Raw genomic sequence first — 19,723 nt, forward strand, 5'->3', positions numbered from 1 at the left:
ATGAGTCAACTCTTCACATGAGGTGGCCAAAGTATTGGAGTTTCAACTTTAGCATCAGTCCTTCCAATGAACACCTAGGACTGATCTCCTTTAGGATGGACTGGTTAGTTTACTGTATTTGCTTTGTGCTAAATCTATGTATCTATGTATCCATCAACTCATCTTATTTTTGGTGCAGTTCAGTTCAGTTCAGCCGCTCAGTCGTGTCCGACTCTTTGCGACCCCATGAACCGCAGCACGCCAGGCCTCCCTGTCCATCGCCAACTCCCGGAGTCCACCCAAATCCATGTTCATTGAGTCGGTGATGCCATCCAACCGTCTCATCCTCTGTCGTCCCGAGTCAGAGTAAATTGCAAACATTACTACTCTTCTGCAATAAATAAAACTATTGTTTTTTAACTTCTGTTCTCTGAATTTTAACCTGACTGGGCTGTGTCAGTCCACCTAGGTAGACTTAAGATCAAAGAGAAGCATTTAACTCTTTCCGTGGGTGGCTTATCTTCCCAGTCCCTCATACCCAAGCATTGACTCTTTAATTACAGTAGTGCCTTATCTGTGCACTTGAATTCCTAGAAAGTAGAAAAGGGAATTTTTACAAATCCAATTATCTTCCATAAACTCTCGTATTTGAGATGGAAAAGATTCCTGGTGGAAGATTGAAAAAAAGCCCCTAAGATAAATAATATAACCTGTGTCTACATACCTAGATTGCCATTCTTGCAGCAAAACTGCACCTTTAGTAACATACGGGCCACAGAGAATACAGGTGGTCTCTGCGTTTAGATACAAAATATTCCCAGGAAGACCATCACCCCTGTCCCAAACTGTGGGATCTAGAGGCAGAAACTGAAGTGAGGGAAGCTGGTGAGGAGTGAGGTCAAGTTTTTTAGCTGGCAAATGGATATTATCAAAACCAGAGGTTGCCTTACTAAGATTCACAAAGCAACCATTGACTGTGTGTTTTTCACTGTGTGTAGTTTTCAAGCTTAAGGAACATGATCTGCCATTGTAACAACAAGCCTGGGTACAATGGTGTTCTATTAAGATTTGTTTTGCCTCCATTTTCATGTCTATTGTTTTATTTATGTTTAAGTTTTAATTGATGTTTTGACCATGTGTTTGCCCTGAGGAGATTTTGTGAAGGCTTCCATTTTGAAACACATTTTTAAAATAATATATTTAATATACAGTAAGCAAAAATATTCTTGTGTGTGTACCCAGAGGTAAAATCTTACTGGTGCACTAAAACTTCATATTAAACACCTATCCATTAGTATGATAAACAAACCAAAGACGTGAGCTTAAAGACTCGAGAGAAAGAACCTCAGATTGGGGAGAGCCAGTAGAAGGAACTAATTCTCAGATCCAGGTGTTGCCGAACAGAGAGGAAGGAGGGGGAAGACTGAAGCAGACGTGAACTGGGCCACGTTGCATCAGCCCAGGACTAGAAACAGCACATGGAGGAAAGAGCCTCTCAGTGACCATCTGAGAAGGTGGAGGCTGACATGTTTATATTGGTCAACTCTACCTAAGAGCTGATGTCATAAGGAAATGAAATAGAGGAAAGAGGCAGAGAACTTACTTTAAAACGGTACTGTCTGATTTTTAAGAAGTCTCGGCTCTCTAAGTTTCTTTCGCTGAAAAACAATTAAGTGCTCTTGGACCTCCAAGAATCTTGGAGATAAGAGTGTGGCTATCCTAGCCTTCCAAAGGAGGGAGATTTGTCGCCTCTGTGGGTTATCTGAGTGATCGAGACTGTGTCTTTCTCAATAGTCAGGCAAATGCATCCTGTTTTAATTTGAGCCTCAGACACAGAGAAGCTATTTAGAGCAGCTACTTGTCTACTGCTATGAAGTTAGTAAAAATAAGTGCTCATTACTTTCCATGTTGCCATTCATATAACCTTATAGGTCATATGAATATATATATATATATAATTATATATATATATATATATATATATATATATATAATCTCTATAGGCTGGCAAATTTTAGCACTTATCTGCAAGGCTACTTTGCAACCACGGAATCTGAAGTGCAGTTATTATATAAATAATTAAATCAGTCTTTCATGCTTATAGTTCTGTCTCCAAGATGTTCAGATGGAAGTAGGTACCACACAAAGGATAGGAGGAAAGGTGTAACTTAGTAGAAAAAGATGAAAAAAAAGAACAGCACTTGCCTTTTAACCAATGCTCTTGGAATGAGGTATTTAAAGAAAAATCGACCAAAATGATGGCTCAGTTGACGAAGAAAGATAGCTTCCTCCCATCCCCTCTGTTTACGCATACTATTGTTTCAGCCCATGATGTTTTGTTTACTTTGGAAGGAAATATTTTACCCCCTCTGAGATGATTAATTTTTGTCAGCTTCACTGTTTATGAGGGAAACTGAGAAACTGTTAATTGAAACACAGAATGAGTCACTGTTTTCAGTAATTTTTGGCAGCATTCTAATTTGTGTCAATCCCAGCCTAATTATTAGATTTTTTGGAAGCAGAAAGCATATTTGATTTTTCTCTTACTAAATTCTCCTGTTTTTCAAAAATATGTGCTGTCTGACAAAGGTTATGTAATTTATGTCAACGTGAGGTGAAATGCCAGTACCTCTGGAATACCGGGAGGTTTATGGCGTCACGCCTGACTCTTCACAGTAGCTCAATATTTAGAAAGCTCACAGAACACAATCTTCCTCTTTTCCTCATTCCTACCCCCCAGCCCTGACCAAACAGTGTGATTCTTTTAAAGACCTTTCAGTTGGTATTAAGCCACAGTATATGGCCCATCACTAATGACATCACTGAAGCGAACTTCCCAGAAGCCATCAGAGAGAATTCATTTGGAAATCCAACTGAATGTCAGCTGCAAAGGGCAGGCTCCTAGAAGAGGCAACCACTCATGCATTCCTGAGTTATTTGTCGCAAAAGCATTAATCACTGTGAACTCATTTGCTCCCGATGCAAACGCGCTACACTGCGGCACAGGAATTCTGTTCCAAGCGATCATTAACATAGAGAACAGAAGCTTCTGACTGTGGGCAGGGATAATAAACTGTCAGATCAGTGGCCAGCATAATGGGACTGCTAATGGTTCCTAATAGAAGTCGGACCTTCCTGACGGAGTGAAGGCGGGACGGAGAGGCAGGCAGCCCCATCTCTGGCCTGCTGGAGGGTGAAAGGGGCATCAGTGTCGGTCACAGAGTATTGCGAGGGCTCTGAGGTGGCCATCGCTGGGCGCGTGGGCACCAGCTACGGGTCGGGGAGGGACCCGTGGAGACGCAACCACACTCCAGCCGATCGCCAGCCACAGGCAAGGTTGCCATTGGACATCTGGCACTGTGGACATCCCAGAACCTTGAACTCACCCCACTCCACACTGGGTCACCATTGACAGGGGGATGACAATCACGGGGACAATAGCACAGCCGGGCACCAGAGCATGTGATGCAGCTCTGTGACATTCCTAAGCCCCGGCCACTGCTGTGATTGAGGTGCTGACACGGCCGTCTCGGGGCTCAGCAATCGGGCTCAGATAGAGCTGGCAGATGCATCTATTGATGCAAGAGGCTTCCAAGAGCTGAGGAAACTGGGGAGCAGGTATGGAAGAGGGGTGATCGCTCTAAACGTAAAAAGTGTAAAACACTTAACACTGCAAGATGTTTGCCAATAAGCACGGAGTACCACAGAGGAACTGAAGAAACGCGTTTAATACATGAAAGGACGTTGCCAATAGACTCCAGTCACCTTTCCCAGGTCAGTTCCCAGAAGCCAGAGCGGAGTGGGACACCGCAGTCTTTGTGCCAGAAAACACCACTCATCCTCGATTATGTCGTTTAGTAAAACCTAGTGTTCAAGAGTTTGAAAGATGTGAGAAAACAGATGGTTATAAAGGAGGTGAAGCAGGGAAGGCGCGGGGAGAGGACAGAGTTTTCAGAGGAGCCTCTCCCCGCCCCCGGCCCAGCACCCGTCACCGTCAGCAGGACCGTCCCACGGAGCCCGGCGCCCCGCGGCGGGCAGAGACGGGCTGATGGCCTCTCGGCCTCTCCCCAACAGAGCCGACGAACACGCGCCGAGAGTGCTGGACTCCACGGCTCGGGGTGTCAATGCAGCAGGGAGAGAAACCAGCAAGAGGGAAATTCAGAGACAGCGGCGTGGAAGACGGCGCTGGCTGTGAACAGCGTGGACGAGATGAACCCAGCGGCGGGGGTGGGGGGGGGGACGCCCCACACAGACCGTCAAGGCATGAACAGGAGTGTGAAGGGGGAGCAGACACGCTGAGTGCAAAGAGGGAAGGAAACAGCCTGGGTCGGTGACGGAGTGTTGCATATGCACGCGTGTGTGTGTGTGTGTGTGTGTGTGTGTGTGTGTGTGTGTGTGTTAGGATAGCGGAGCAGCAGGCGATACGCAGGACCAGAAGGGTGGTCGCATGTTACAAAGAGCCTTGGTAGCCAGACAGAGGAGTCCGGATCAATGTGGTGGGCAGTAGAGACCCACTGTAAGCCCTTGGCCTCTAAGGAGCAGAGCCGAGCCAAGTTCTGGAAAGTTTCGTCTGGTGTCTGTGTAGGAGGGGAGGCTGGAGGGGAAGAGAGAACTGGGGGCACTGGGGGCAGCCGGGGTGCCCTCACTTGACAAGCGCTCATCCTTTCTCCTGCAGCACACGTTCATCCTGCCGTTCTCGCTAGTCGAGGTCGTCCTCAGACCACACTGCTACCCGCTGAGGAAGAGAGGACTCACCCTGCTGGCTGCTGCTTGCCTCGCCTATGTCAGCAGGTAAGACTGGCAGAGAGAAAAATCAACTTGGACTGGTCATTCCAGACTCTGAGGAATATTCCAGAAGCAGCACACTGTTCTATAAGCGTGCCTTTATCTTGGGACAGCAGGGATTTCACCATCTTTTAATTTGCAGGAAAAAAAGAAATGAATCTTATTGCTTGCTTTTGCTGCTCGGGGAAGCATCACACGCCCAAGAACACGCAGGTGTGCGTGCATGCACACACGGCAGGTCTCCAGCTCTCCCACCGCCTCACGGAGAAGTCATCATTGTAAAGCTATGCATGTTACTTTCCCTAGGAAAACATTCATCTTTGGCTCCATCTGTAATTAAAGTGTTTGAATGGCTGAATGATCTAGGGCATCTAAACACATTCCATCTAAGAAGTCATTTGACAGGTTGAGCAGCCAAGGTGTGGTTCATCCCTCTTGCCTGGGTCACCGTGGGCTTACTGGCATCAACGTCTGGCACTTGAGCACCAAGAGGGCATTTGGGCAACTGCCCAGGGGCTTGCAGAACAGCCTAGCTGGAGGCCTGGGAGATGATTTAAGTAGCTGGCCTAGATTTCATCATTCAACACCTGGCGACACTAATTCCCAGAGGTTTTGCCCAATGTCTGTAATCAAGGGAAGGTGCTTGGCCATGCACCCGGTACCTGGGGACCCCCCTTTCCATTGCACAGCCTTCTCATCCACGGTCAAGCTCTGGCTCTACTGGGAGGGGCGTGCCAAGCAAAATACCTGCAGACTGGATGTAAATCTTGGGGTTCCTACTGTAGCCTCGTCTCACCTGAGCTTCTCACATCTGCCAATCTGGCTAACTCCCCGAACCCCACTGGGGGAAAGCTTCACCCAGGGCAGTGCTCCAGTAGATGCAAAAGCCTGGAAGAGGACACAGCCCACAGGACTTGGTCTCCAGCAGCACCTGCTTCCCCAGCCTTCGTCGTAGTGCCCAGAACGCAGGTGCTGCTTCCTCACTAGCCTTCCCTTCCCTTTTGCAAGACAGCTTCCTCCCATACTTCTGCAGCCTTCATTCCCTGAAGGTAAAGTCCTTCAGCTTTCTCTTGTCCCTAAGAAATCACTCGCTCAATAAATCTACCCCAGCTCTCCATTGACCGACACTGTTCACCAACCCAGGCCTCTGCCTTTTCACAAAGGACAGTTTGAGAGGATACGGCATAAATTTGGGACCTGCTGGTAGCTGAGATCTGGAGCACAGTGTCAAGGAGGATTCTGGGACCCTAACTGGATCCATAGATGCAGACCCAGGTTCAATCCCTGAGTGTGAAAGATCCCCTGGAGAAGGGAATGGCAACCCACTTGTGCTATCATCTAGCAATATCTGCCAATAGTATGTGACTGGAGAGTGGTGGGACATGTGCTATGTATTTTCCAAGTCTGGCTTAACTAAAGAAAGAAAGCCATGGTACATATACACAATGGAATATTACTCAGCCATTAAAAAGAATGCATTTGAATCAGTTCTAATGAGATGGATGAAACTGGGGCCCATTGTACAGAGTGAAGTAAGCCAGAAAGATAAACACCAATACAGTATACTAACGTATATATATGGAATTTAAAAAGATGGTAACGATAACCATATGCAGGACAGAAAGAGACAGATGTATAGAACAGACTTTTGGACTCTGTGGGAGAAGGTGAGGGTGGGATGATCTGAGAGGATAGCATCGAAACATGTATATTATCAAGTGTGAAACAAATCGCCAGTCCAGGTTGGATACATGAGACAAGTGCTCAGGGCTGGTGCACTGGGAAGACCCAGAGGGATGGGATGGGGAGGGAGGTGGGAGGGAGGATCGGGATGGGGAACACATGTAAATCCATGGCTGATTCATGTCAATGTATGGCAAAAACCACAATATCGTAAAGTAATTAGCCTCCAACTAATAAAAATAAATGGAAAAAAAAAAAAGAAAGTAATCCCTAACTACAGAATATCTAGGACCTGGGGTCAGGTAAGCATATGCATAAAAGATACATTTTTTTTTTCTCTTGTGTGTGTTGAGAAGAAGCAGGATGGTAGCTGGTTGATTATGCACATGAATTTCCATCGTGGTTTTTTTTTTTTTTTTTTTTGGTGGACTTTAGCTGATTTTATTCTTTCTTACCAAGGGTAACTTTTAGACTTTGTATATAAGATAGCATTTTTGGTCTATTAATTTTTTTCTGCCTAAGGACTTGGGAGTTGATCATCAATCCTCACATCTACCCTCACTCTTTCTCCTCAGAAACCAAGGAGATAAAAGAGCACCTAAGCCTATTTGGAGAAAACTATGATGCCCGTAAAGATGAAACACAGTGGTCAAGAGGGTTTGGCTCGTAGCTGCCCGGGCATGTACTCTGACAATGCAGGGAACATGGGTGTTGGAGAAAGGACGTGTAACAAGAAGGCACTTATCCCTCAGTGCCAGGCATTGAGCAAAGGTATGAGGACACAGAGGTGTACAAGGTACAAGGCTGCCTTCAGGGACTGCCTGAGACAGAGGAAAGAAAAGAGACGATGGTCAGACGGGGTGATGAGACCCTAATAGGGATAAACACAGGGTGCTGGGGAACGGCAAGGACTGGCTTCTCAAGGGAGGCGGTGTCTAAGCTGAGGCTCAAAGAATAAGCAGAAGTTAAGTCAACAGAGATGTGGAAAGGAGCTTCAGGCAGAAGGAATGGCATATCTGAAAGGCTGGAGGAGCTGAGGGCATGGCTGAACTGGAAGACAGGGAGGAATTAGAGCAAGAATTCACATCGGTGAGATCAGACTTCTAAACTGAGGGGGTTTTCTCTGTGAAGTTTCCGCAGACAGGTGAAATGGCGTGGCCTGTGGAAGAAAGATGACTAGAAAGATGATTCTGGCTGAAAAGTGTGGAAATTAAAGAGGAACAAGACAGGGAAGCCAGTTTGTGGCATTTGCAGTAACTCAGGAGAGTTGATATTGGCTTACAGATGGCAATATCAATCAATCTGCAAACAGAATCGGAGACGGTGGGTGGTAGAAGGCTCAGTGGGTTAAATGACGTGGCCAAGGTCACATGGCTAGGAAAAATCAAAGCCGAGACTTAAATCAAGGACTTTCAGATCCAGGTCTCTTTTCAGTGTATTCAGATGGCCAGGTATTTGTTCACTCCCTGTTTGGGGCTTCCCTGGTGGTTCAGAAAAAGAATTTGCCTGCAACATTCAATCGACACCAAGGTTCGATCCCTGAGTCTTGAAGATCCCCTGGAGAAGGGAATGGCAACCCACTCCAGAATTCTTGCCTGGAGAATCTCATGGACAGAGGAGCCTGGACTAACACTGTTTGTGTAAAACATACACTACTAAATGCTGGAAGGTTGAGAATGCAAACAATCTTATCATCATCTCTAGCATCTAAAAGCTTGCATGAAGTCGTTCTCAGGTCTGTGCTCAACCTGTCCATTACAGCGAAATAATGGAGCAAATGATGGGAAGGGACGGGGCCCTATTACCAGCAGGAATGTAGGCGGGTGGACCCTGACAGGGAGCTGAAGTGATTTGGGATTTGGTTTTCCTTATCATTAATGAGGGGCTTCCCAGGTGGCTCACTGGTAAGCAATCTGCCTGCCAATGCAGGACAGGCAGGTTCAACCCCTAGGTCAGGAAGATCCCCTGGAGAAGGAAACGGCAACCTGCTCCAGTATTCTTGCTGGGGAAATCCCATGGACAGAGGAGCCTGGTGGGCTACAGTCCATGAGGTCATGAAAGAGTCGGACACAATTTAGTGATGAAACAACAACAACAAATCATTAAGGAAGTACAAAATCAGCATTCTGGACAGGAGGCCTCATTTTTGCTGGAATGGAGCAAAGATACCTGTGTGTAGGCTTTCTACGCTGCCCTCTTGTTTGACAGCGCCCCCACTCTGGCTGTTCCCTCGTCAGGGGAGCTCAGACTCATTGCTGCCAGCTGCCTCCACCCTTACGTAACACTCTGGGGGCACATGGGCCTTTGCGGCCACAGATGGCCATCAACAAGTCCCACAGACTGTGGATATCCATGGAGATATTTTAGGGTCATCTGTCAGGCGTGTGTGTTTGGATGCTCAAATAGGGAAACTGCATAGCAGGAATGAGGTAAAGAATATGGTCCCCAGCCAGAGAGAGCGTGGGAAACCAACATGAGTTGAAAAAATGGCAACACCCCTGACCCAGGGAAGCATTTCTCTGCTGAAACCATGTTACAATGACTTAAAAATAGCCCCCGAGACCATGGGGACGGCCTCCTATGTGGCACTTGCTTTTTTGTTATTTTTCAGATTGCAAAATTGGAGGGCTGGCCCCGAAGAGGGAAAATAAAGCTTCGCAAAGTAGTAATAACTGTAAATCTTTCATTTCCTTTGGAAAGCATTAGTCATCTATAAATATGGTAGCTCACTCACTCCTCCCTTCTCTCTCACCCCGGAACACATCACCTAGCTCTCTCTGAGGCCATGCTAAAGAGCAGGAAAACAGAAATGTTCCTACTGCTGGCTTTCATTCACTCTTTTATTGAACAAATATTTCCCCTAACACAGGACTGGTCCTGCTGGGAAAAGCAAAGTTATATAAAGCCAAGCCCCAGCCTGGAGAGGGTTTGTACTTAATAAGTGGAGATGAGCCATGCATACAAATTATAAGAACACAAGATGGGAAGTGATAAAATGTCATAACAAGAACAAGGAGCCAATAAGAACACAAGGAGGAAGCGGTTACGTCTGGCTGGGCCGTGTGGGAAGGACTTCATCAAAGGTGTCGTTGGATCTGGGCCCTCAAGGACTGGCTGGGTTGAAGCACCAAAAAAAAAAAAAAAAAAATAGGAGAAGCTGAACAACGCAGCACAATCGCAAAGCCAAGAGGACACAGATCATCTTAAAGCAATGGTTTCACTTTAGCCAGACCTACTAGTGTAAGAAACTAACAGGAAATGCCCCTGAAACTGCCCGCTCACAGTCTTGCAGATGGCAAGCTGGAGGGGGTTGGACACGGTATAGACTATGTGAAACGTGGCTGTCGTTGATGTTTGTTTGCCATGGCGTTAGGAGTGAGAATTATAACTTGGCCAGAGAGTTATGCTTTAAAAAAGACTATCTTGACCACAGTACCTATAATGAATTGAAGCGGCAAGACGTGGAAAGCAAAATAGAATCAAGCAATATCCGAATAAAAAGTTATGCAGAATACTCTGAAGTCATCTAGTTCAGTCACGATGGTTTATTCTTCATCCAAGGATATTTCACAATGCCAGCATCACCCCATGTCTGGACGCTTGGAACATCCTTCTGCAAAGGTGTCTAGTCCTCCAAGACCTCCATCTCTAAGGGATCTTAATAACTCAGTGAGTGTTCACACATGGCCCTGTGGACACTGTCCTGAGCATCACTCTCCCTCACAGACTGTAAAGTCACAGTGAAGATCCCAACCTCCGGGATCCAACACCGCCCCCGGGACCTGCCTTAAGGCCAGTTACCGCCCCATCACTGTCACGGCCCACACTGCCCCAGCCCATCAGTCTCCTCTGTCGGCAGAAGTAGAACGACGCCAAGGGCTACTGCAGCAGCCCCAGCTGGCCTGCGGTGCACCAACGCCTTGCTCTTGATAGACCAGAAATCGCTGATGCGGTCGGTGTCTCTGCCAGTGTGTAAGGTATTCCATGCCAGGTGCAAATGTCACACAGATATGCAGCTACGACCCAGCCTGGGGAGAGAGAGCTCTAAAGTCCCTGCTCAACTGCAGTTCTCAGGGGGAAAGAGACATGATTCCTTTCTTCGGTTCTGTGCTCACTCGGGTGAGGACCCAGAGCCAAGCTGTCTGCTCACTCCAAGCGTAATAACCCTCTGAGTTTCTGCACCCATTTACACATGCAGTTACACACACAGACATCTTGCCCAGAGAAGACATTAGAAATTGCCAGAAGGGCGAACTAAGCTGAGTTCCAGGATCAGCCTCCTTGTTATACACGCACCAACAATCCTCTTCCCCCCCCACTAGTGCACTGTGTGAATTCCCTCCCAGAGCCACCGTGACCCTTTCCTGAAATGTGACCTTAGTCCGGGACCATCGAAATGGCACCATTATTTTACAGCCTACAAAGTTGGGGTCCGAATCCTAGCCTCATTTTCCACAGAAGAACTCCTTAGCCCTCATGTAAATTAATATAGGAAAATAAATATGAAGATGCCACACAGCTTCCCCTGTTATCAACATCTGGGGTCCAGGCCAGCCTACATGCAAATTGAAGAGGAATGGAAATGGAGGGCTAGGCGTGGAAATGATTGTCTACACTTTTCACTCTTCCTGTGCAAATCTCAGTTCCTGTTCACCCAAACTGCCTGTTACAAAAGTGAGAGATAAGAAGAGCCTGAAAAGGGATATAGCTGTAAATTAGGAATGAGGGACATACCTGAAACACATTGTTGGTGGAACAGAATAGGGTTTTATGGATTGATTGGTGTGTAGTAGGCTAATGAAAAGAAAAAATCAAGGAGAATTCTCAGGATTTTCAGCTGGTGAACTGGGAAGATGGTGATTCCATTAAAAGATATGAAGAAGTTAAAAAACAAATAGTTTTGAGGTATAATGTTAAAAAGTCAGTTTAAAAGCCCATATCTGTGTCCCATTCCAGAAGATTCTGGTTTAATTGGTTCAGGATATGTCCTGGGCATCAGAATTTTTAGAACCCCCAAGGCAACTCTGGACTCAGCCTGGTGGCTCAGACAGTAAAGAATCTGCCTGCAATGCAGAAGACCCAGGTTTGATCGCTGGGTCGGGAAGAGCCCCTGGAGAAGGGAATGGCTACCCACTCTAGTATTCTTGCCCGGAGAATTCCAGGGACAGAGGAGCCTGGCGGGCTACATACAGTCCACGGGGTCACAAAGAGTCGGACATGGCTGAGTGACTAATGCTCCAAAGACAACTCTAAATCTTCAGTCAAAGACGAGCCACTTGTCTAGAGGAACTTGCAATTGGAAATGCAGACCCTGCGGTCTCCAAGGAGGTGGGACTGTGGAGACGAAGGAAGTGGAGCCCCGTGGTGGGATGAGGTTTCTCAAGAGAAGACAGAGGGAAGAGGAGAGAAGTGGGCAGCAAAGGCTGAGGAAACGCCCTCCTCTAAGGGGCAGGAGAGGCCACAAAGTAGCCAAGAATGACCAGATGGTAGAAAACCAAGAACATGAAAGAACTCTGTGGCCCTGAGGGAGGAGGAATCTTTGAGCCAGAAGGGAGCCTTCCAGCGAGGGTGGACAGCAGTTTTAAATGCTATAAAGGGGCTGCCACCCCCAACAACTCTCATTAATGCTGATATTTTAAACACCCACCCAGGTAAACTATTTATCTAACACTCCAGCTTCACAGTTTCTTTTCACTCCTTAAAAAAAAAAAATATTTATTTATTTGTTTGTTTTTTTGCTTCCCACCTAAGATTTATTTGAAAGTAAATCATGCAGGAAATTTATTTTTAGGGCAACAGTAGAACTTCACAACTTAATATTTAAAAAAATATTTAGCTCTTGTAGTTATTAAAGCTAGGAAAGTGGAAGTGTTAGTAGCTCAGTCATGTCTGACTCTTTGCGACCCCATGGACTGTAGCCTGCCAGACTCCTCTGTCCATGGAATTCTCTAGGCAAGAATATTGGAATGGGTTGCCATTTCCTTCTCCAGGGGATATTCCTGACCCAGGGATCAAACCCAGGTCTCCTGCATGGCAGACGGATTCTTTACCGGGAATATCATCCTCCATATGTCATTAGGAACAGAAACCCTGGACAGATAAGTGAACTGAGGCAGGAGTTTCAAAGTCAGTACCAGTTCCACCCCCACACTAAGGAGTCACCAGGTAATAAGTTCTCAGGGGCATTTTCGGTGCAGGAAGTCTTCTACAAACGTGTCGAATTTATTCGCAAAATGTAAATGTGGACTGTGCTTGCTTTCTGGCGTCAGATGTAACTGTGACCCTCTCACGGGGTTATTTATGAAGACATGGAACCAGAGGATCCTTTTATTCTGTTTATTCTGCTGGTCTCAAAAGATATGACATGAGAATTAAAACGTTAAGAATTATGTGCCTAAAAAAAAAAAAAAAAAGAATATGTGCCTGAAGCCGACCAAACCCCTAGTTATCTGCTAACCTCTAACCCAACAGACTTCCACTATTGATAAGACACAGAAAATACAAATTTCATGATAATCATTTGATGCTACAAGATTTAGGATGAGGAGATTATAAACAGATTAATGTTTGGCTACCACTTTATGCCCTCCTAGCCTGACTCACATAGATTCACGCGGCAGACAGCTCCACATACAAGATTCATTGCTGAACTGAGGGTCAGAAGCATTGGCCTCTTCAAAGTATTAATAAAGTGAGCAACCAATTAACTGCTACTTGGAAGGCTGCTGCTTACACTTCTGCGGTGTTCCTGACGCAGCAGCAGCCAAGGCCTGCCCGTAGAAGCCACAGTGAACCACAGTTAAAAGGAAACGCCGGTGCTCGTCTTGCCACCTCAACAGCCATTTATCTAAAAATAAGGAACTTGGGAAACAGCTACACATATCAGATAAAATCCCCGTCCTCACAGAGCTCCCAGAAGCCCTCAAGAAAGACAGGCAAACATGCGACCAGGATAAATTCATGGTCGGGGAAGCCCATGGCGTGACAACCTAATCGGATGGGGGTTGTGGGAACTGTGAGAAGAATGGGCAGGAAACCTTTTCTGGAGAAATGAACTTTTAAGCTGAAATTCAAACGTGAGGAAGATTCAGCTAGGGACAGAGTAAGGAGTACATCCTAGGAAGGGTGAAGCTCAGAGGTGTTCCAGAGACAATAGCAGGGTGCGGAAGCTGCAGAGCTTGGTTCATTCAGCCCGTAATGGTGAGGCTGCGGATCTGAGCGCGGATGGGTGGACCGGTGGGCAGGGAAGGGCCAGATAGGCTGGGGGAGAAGCGGGGCCTTTTCCTAAAGCAACGTGGATCCCCTGGGAGGAGGGGGAGCGCCGGGAACAGATAGTTTTCTTTTAGAGACATTATTGAGTTGCTGCGGTGTGGAAGGTGGACGAAACGGAGGATCCTGGATTGAAATCATGAAATGAGTGCACTGCAGAAATACCTAAATAGGATTCTGTGGGGTCATATTGGCAGCTAGGGAGGACCTGGGGCTTCCCTCATAGCTCGGTAGGTAAAGAATCTGCCTGCAGTGCAGGAGACCCGGGTTCGATTCCTGGGTCGGGAAGATCCTCTGGAGAAGGAAATGGCAACCCACTGGAGTATTCTTGCCTGGAAAGTCCCACGGACAGAGGAGCCTGGCAGGCTACAGCCCATGGGGTCGCAATAGTCGGACACGACTGAGCGACTAAACCATCACCACCACCACCACCAGGGAGGACTGACGCGGAGGGGGAGGACCGACGCGGAGGGGGAGGACTGGCGCGGAGGGGGAGGACCGACGCGCAGGGGGAGGACCGAGACGATTCAGCTGCACACAGGCTGAGTGCCTTTCCCTCCCTCCCCCACGCCTCCCATCTTCCGCCCTGTCCTTCCTTCTCTCCCTCCCTCTCTCTCTTCCCTTTTTACATATATTCTGGCAAGCCATAAAGAGGTAATAGCACCTGAGCATGACTATCTCCGCACTCAAGCCTCTCTGCAGACCGCTCTGCATTAAATTGACTGCCATCTCCCCTGACACTCTATTTGTATTTACATTACTTTCCCCGCCGTCGGTTATCACACTTATAACTTTCTCTGCACCTTCTCTGGGAAAGCAAAGACTTCATTAACTTACCTCTGGAACTTTCCTTTACAAACCTTACTCTGGAGGAAACAAAAAGTTAATAAACAGAAACTTGCCAGGCCTCTAGGGGAATGTCCTTACTTGTCGACTATCTTATATAAATGTGCATGGAAACTAGGAAGCCTTAACTTCAACTCTAGGAAGTAAACAAAGCAAACTAATTAATGCAACCCGTTTGGAATCTATTTGGAGCTCCTCACCAACCCCAAACGCCTGGCCCTAGGTACTTGAGGGTATTTACTTTCTGTCCCTAAAATGTTCCTTTCTGTCCCTTTCTCTGTCCTGTCATGCGATACAGTCAGGCAGGAAAGAAGTGCCATGGGTGTCCTTCTATAATGCAGCCACGGGATACACGTGTCACAGAATTCCAGCGTTAGTCATAACACTAATAACTATCATTGTTTTCAATCCAGTCTGCTTGTGAGGACATGAAAGCAGCATCTACAGAAGTCCAGGGCAGCAGAGTGACACCAGCAGGGTCAGAACGAGGGACAGACACATGAAATTTACCATTTTAAGTACACAGGCTAGTGGCATTAAAGACATTCTCATTGTTGTGCAGCCATCACCACTATCCTTTTCCAGAATGCTTTTCTTCCCAAACTGAAGTTTTGTACCCCTCACACAGAAACTCCCCATCCCCTCCACCCCTCAGCCCCATTCGGCTTGGTCTCCATGCGTTTGATGACCCTGAGTGCTTCATGTAAGTGGGATCACACAGTATTTCTCTCTCTGTGACTGGCTTATCTTACCTAGTATCCTCAAGTTCCATTCATGTTGTAGCATATATCAGGATTTCCTTCCTTTTGATGGTTGTATACGGCTTCCCCGGTGGCTCAGCGGTAAAGAATCTGCCTGCAACGCAGGAGACTTAAGAGATGTGGGTTTGATCCCTAGGTTGGGAAGATCCCCTGGAGAAGGGCATGGCAACCCACTCCAGTATTCTTGCCTGGAGAATCCCATGGACAGAGGAGCCGGTGGGCTATGGTCCATAGGGTTGCAAAGAGTCAGACTCGACTGAAGCGACTTAGCACGCACGCATGCAAGGGTTGCATAATATTTCATTGTGTGTGTATACCTGTACCACATTTTATCTGTTCATCCTTAAATGGACACTTGGGTTGCTCCAATATTTTAATTACTGTGAGTAACGCTGCTATGAACATAGGAGTACAGATATCTCTCTGAGTCCTTGCTTTCAATTCTTTTGAGTCTGTGCCCAGAAGTGGAATTGCTGGATCATATGGTAATTCTAGGTTTAATTTTTTGAGGAACTGCCATACTGATAGCAATTACACCATTATACATTCCCACCAACACAACACAGGGGTTCCAATTTCTGCACGTTCTCTTCAGCACTTGATGTTTTTCCTTTCTTTCTTTTCTTAATAGAAGATAGTCTAATGAGTATGAAGGTAGTATCTGACTGCTGCTTTAATTCATGTTCCCCTAATGATTAGTGACACGAGTATCTTTTCCTGTGTTTGTTGGCCATGTGTATATCCCCTTTATAGAAAGATCTATTCAAGTCCTTTTTCCATTTTTAATTGGATTTTTAAATTTCCTGTTGAGTTCTAGGAATTCTTTATATATTTAGATATTCTGGATAACAATCTTGTATCAAATGCATGATTTGTAAATATTTTCCCCTTTCTGTAAGTTGCCTTTTATATTCTGTTGGTTATGTCCTTTGATGCATAGAGGTGGTGAACTTAGGTTCACCTCCCTCACCTCACCCTAGTCCTGGCCCTGATATTAGCCCTTCTCTCTTCCAACAAAGCATTTGACAAAGTATTTGAAACAACCAAGAACGCTTGCATTCTAAAAGTTGAATTAAGTGCATAATTCTCATTCCTTCATCTGAACTCCTCTGACAACCTGGGATGTGCAAATCTGAACATTGTTTCTGAAGCATAACCTAGGCTGTGCTGAGTTTTACAAGGGATGAAAAGCCATAAAGAGATTGCTGAGGCATGCCCACTGTGCCAGCCCTCGGAGGAGAGAAGCTTTTAAACTCTTACAGAATGATTACGATATGCCAGACACTGTTGTGTGCAATTTGCATGTGCTAAATTAACACCCTTAATCTTTACAATGGCCTTATAAGGTGTATGCTCTGAGCACCCCCACTTTATACAGAGCTTAGGGGGAGAGGAAAGCTTAATAAGTTAGTGAAGGCAGCATAGCCAGTAAGAGGCAGAACTAGGATCTGAATCAGAAGCCTGATTCCACATTCTGTACTCTCAACCAACTATAAACTGTAGCTGATATATCATCTTCCCCGTATTTAAAGAGTTATTTCAGACTCTGGCATCTTCTGTTGCCGCTTGTTTCCAGCAAACTATATTTTCAGGCTTCACTTAGACATCATGGCTCCTCTCCTAGCATTTCTTTTACTTCTCTTGGCTGACAGAAATGTCTTATAGTCTATCCTCACAAGAGCAAAATCTGAGCCTCCTGGAGATCCATCCATTCCTGCTTAATACTCTACCCGTGGCTATTTCCCCGAGCTGAAATCTAGGCCAACAATGAAACCCCAGGCCTACTGTGTCAGAGTAGGGGTGCTCGGTCTCTGCCCCTCCTACCCCAACGGGCTTGGGGGAGCTAATGGAAAACCATATTTAACTCTTAGGTACAGAAAAGCAAACCCCGCTTGCCTGGCTGAAAGTGAGCATATTGGGCACCATCTTAGCAAGTTCAATGTCTCAGCAGGTCGTATCTCTCAGGGGAAGAAATAATCCATGTTCTTACACATTTTGTTTAGCTAATGATGTGTACAGTGTTTTCCCATATTCGTTTACAGTCGTTGAATTTTAATGGATTGGGTAAAAGAGCCCAGCCCAGCGCATAAAACAGAAGGTCTCAATGAAACAGTCTAGTTATCCAGGAAATACTCACTTCTGTAGCTTCAGAAAACACCTCAGCTGTTAAAAAAAAAAAAGTCCCCTGGGGCATCTTTTCCTCTGCCTGGATTCCAGGATCTCATTGGTCTTGAAGGAGCTACAACTTTCTCCCCGCTGCTGTCCTAACCATAGTTATTTGTCATTTTTTGCAGGGTCCTATGGATCTACTCTGAGACAGGTACATGGGTGTATCCTGTATTTGCCAAACTCAGCCCAGTGGGTCTAGCAGCCTTCTTCTCTCTCAGCTACATCTTTACCATCGGCATCTACCTATTTGGAGAGAAGCTGAACCACTGGAAATGGGGTCAGTTCATTTCTCTTTTACCTACAGAAACATTTCTTTGTTACGTGTCTTTACTCCTCCTGAGAACAGAAGGAGAAACTAGTAAAGCAGAAGGCAGTAATGTTTATTGCCTTTGTCCAAAGTAGGAAAGGAAAAGCCTGGGGGAAGGTCACACTTTGTCAAAAGACCCCATCAAATTATCTCCCCCACTGCTCCTCCAAACAGCACCTCATTTAACTTTACAGCTAAACGCCATCTTGTTTAGAGAGCTTCGGATCCAAAGAGCACGGTGTCACCGTCCCCTCCATGAAAAAATGGACTCAGAACCTCCTTCCCTTGAGTGGGGACTTGAGATTCACAAGCTCTTCAATGTCAAGATTTCTTCTTCGACTGAAATGGATCCAGATGACCTTCTGAGCTCCTCCCACCCTCAGCTGTGTCTTCCCTGAAGAGTTACCACCCCTCTCCCCCAGGTTGCTTCTCAGCCTTTAGTAAAGTGTTCATCAGGTAAAACCACACCCTGTACTTGAGATCAGAATTCTCGTTGGAGGTTTTAGGCAATGTGAGTATCTCAGAGAGCTGAGTTTTCTAATTATAGGTAGGCAGAACCACGTTGCTTCTTCATAGCAAAAAATAATCTTAATTTAGTTGGTTTTAAAGTGGAAGATTTCATTCTCCTCTCTGCTTCCCCTACTGTGCCCACCCCCAGAATATTTTCATTTGGAAAAGTAACCACGGAAAAGTCAGGTTGTGAAATATCTGTGATTTGTTACCTACCCCAGGAGAAGTGCGGCAACACCACTCTGATTTCGTACATAAGGAAGACAAGAGTCACACACAGTCCCCCACCACACACCCACGAGCCATTCTGTTCTATTAAAATAGAAGTGGCATCTTCCGCCCAATCTATGAACTGGTGTGAAAACATAAGCCTGTGTATGCAAAAAAATTAAAAAGAAAAACCAACAGTTTCAGAAGGTTCAGTACAAGAGTATGTATTTCTGGGAGGAGACTGAGACCCTGGAGAAATAAGCATACAACTTGGCTTTTTCACATATTTTTGACTCTTGGAGAATTTGGTTAAGAAAGGCTCAAAAGCAACACTCTCCTTGAAAGCAAACACTTTAAAAGAAAAAAATGGAATACTAAACATTACTCAAGAAATCAGGATTTCAAATCACAGGAAATTATCCAGGAAAAAAAAAAAAAGTGTTGACATTTCAGATGTGCTGACTTCTGATTCTAACTAGTTTTGGCTTCCTGAAGTTCTGGGTAGATTTTTGATGCCTTCCCAAAATCTATATTAAAAAAAAAAAGAAAGAAAGGAAGAAACTAATCCATTTAAAACTTGGCAGAAAATGTGCAGAGAAAAAAGTGATTACTCAGAGCTTAGAGAACAATAACTTTTTAAAATCAATTGTATTGAGTTCAATAGGATTAATTTTAAAATTGACAGTCTACAGTGACTTTTAAACATTTTATTGAATTAAAAAAACAATATTTTCACTGTATTCATATTATTGAAATTGCTGTTTTCAACACAAAGCCCTTTTAATAAGCCTCATTGTTTAAGTACTATATCCAGTTTTCCATAAAAGCCCCAGTGAGCAAACGAGCTAGCGTCAACATGTGGTCGCTCATTTGCATCATGCATATGTGAATGTTCATGTTAGCGACAGACACTACTATCAGTGGCTATGTGTCTCTCTTCTCTCTAGATTTTTAACTCCTTAAGAATAGAATGAGTATTATATATGAATTCTATGTAGCATTGGAATAGGATGTGTTATATTCTGAACTGATCTTAATTATAAATGGTTAAATAAGAAATTAAAAGAGAAGTTAGATCACATAAAATTCCAATGGCAGTGAACACTGGCTTGCATGTTCATTCACTCTGTCATGTCCAACTGTTTGTGACCCTATGGACTCAGGCTCCTCTGTCCATGGGATTTTCCAGGATCAAAACTGCATT

General features: G+C 45.4%; 1 protein-coding gene across 2 annotated transcripts in view; it reads left to right on the forward strand.

Annotated features, from left to right (window-relative positions):
* The window catches only part of LOC122697598 (androgen dependent TFPI regulating protein), a 66,691-nt gene that overhangs the window by 37,718 nt on the left and 9,250 nt on the right, over positions 1-19,723 (forward strand). Inside the window, exons 4-6 of one of the 2 annotated variants that reach the window (XM_043908547.1) lie at positions 4,655-4,770; positions 17,618-17,769; positions 17,994-19,621. In XM_043908547.1, the coding sequence (XP_043764482.1) occupies positions 4,655-4,770; positions 17,618-17,769; positions 17,994-18,013 (288 nt within the window). In that variant the 3' untranslated portion in view covers positions 18,014-19,621. Of the gene's footprint in view, positions 1-4,654; positions 4,771-17,617; positions 17,770-17,993; positions 19,622-19,723 lie in introns of those variants that run through there. The other variant, XM_043908546.1, reaches the window with a different exon arrangement.

Source organism: Cervus elaphus, chromosome 7 (assembly GCF_910594005.1).
Source record: "Cervus elaphus chromosome 7, mCerEla1.1, whole genome shotgun sequence".
Classification (NCBI taxonomy): Eukaryota; Metazoa; Chordata; class Mammalia; order Artiodactyla; family Cervidae; genus Cervus; species Cervus elaphus.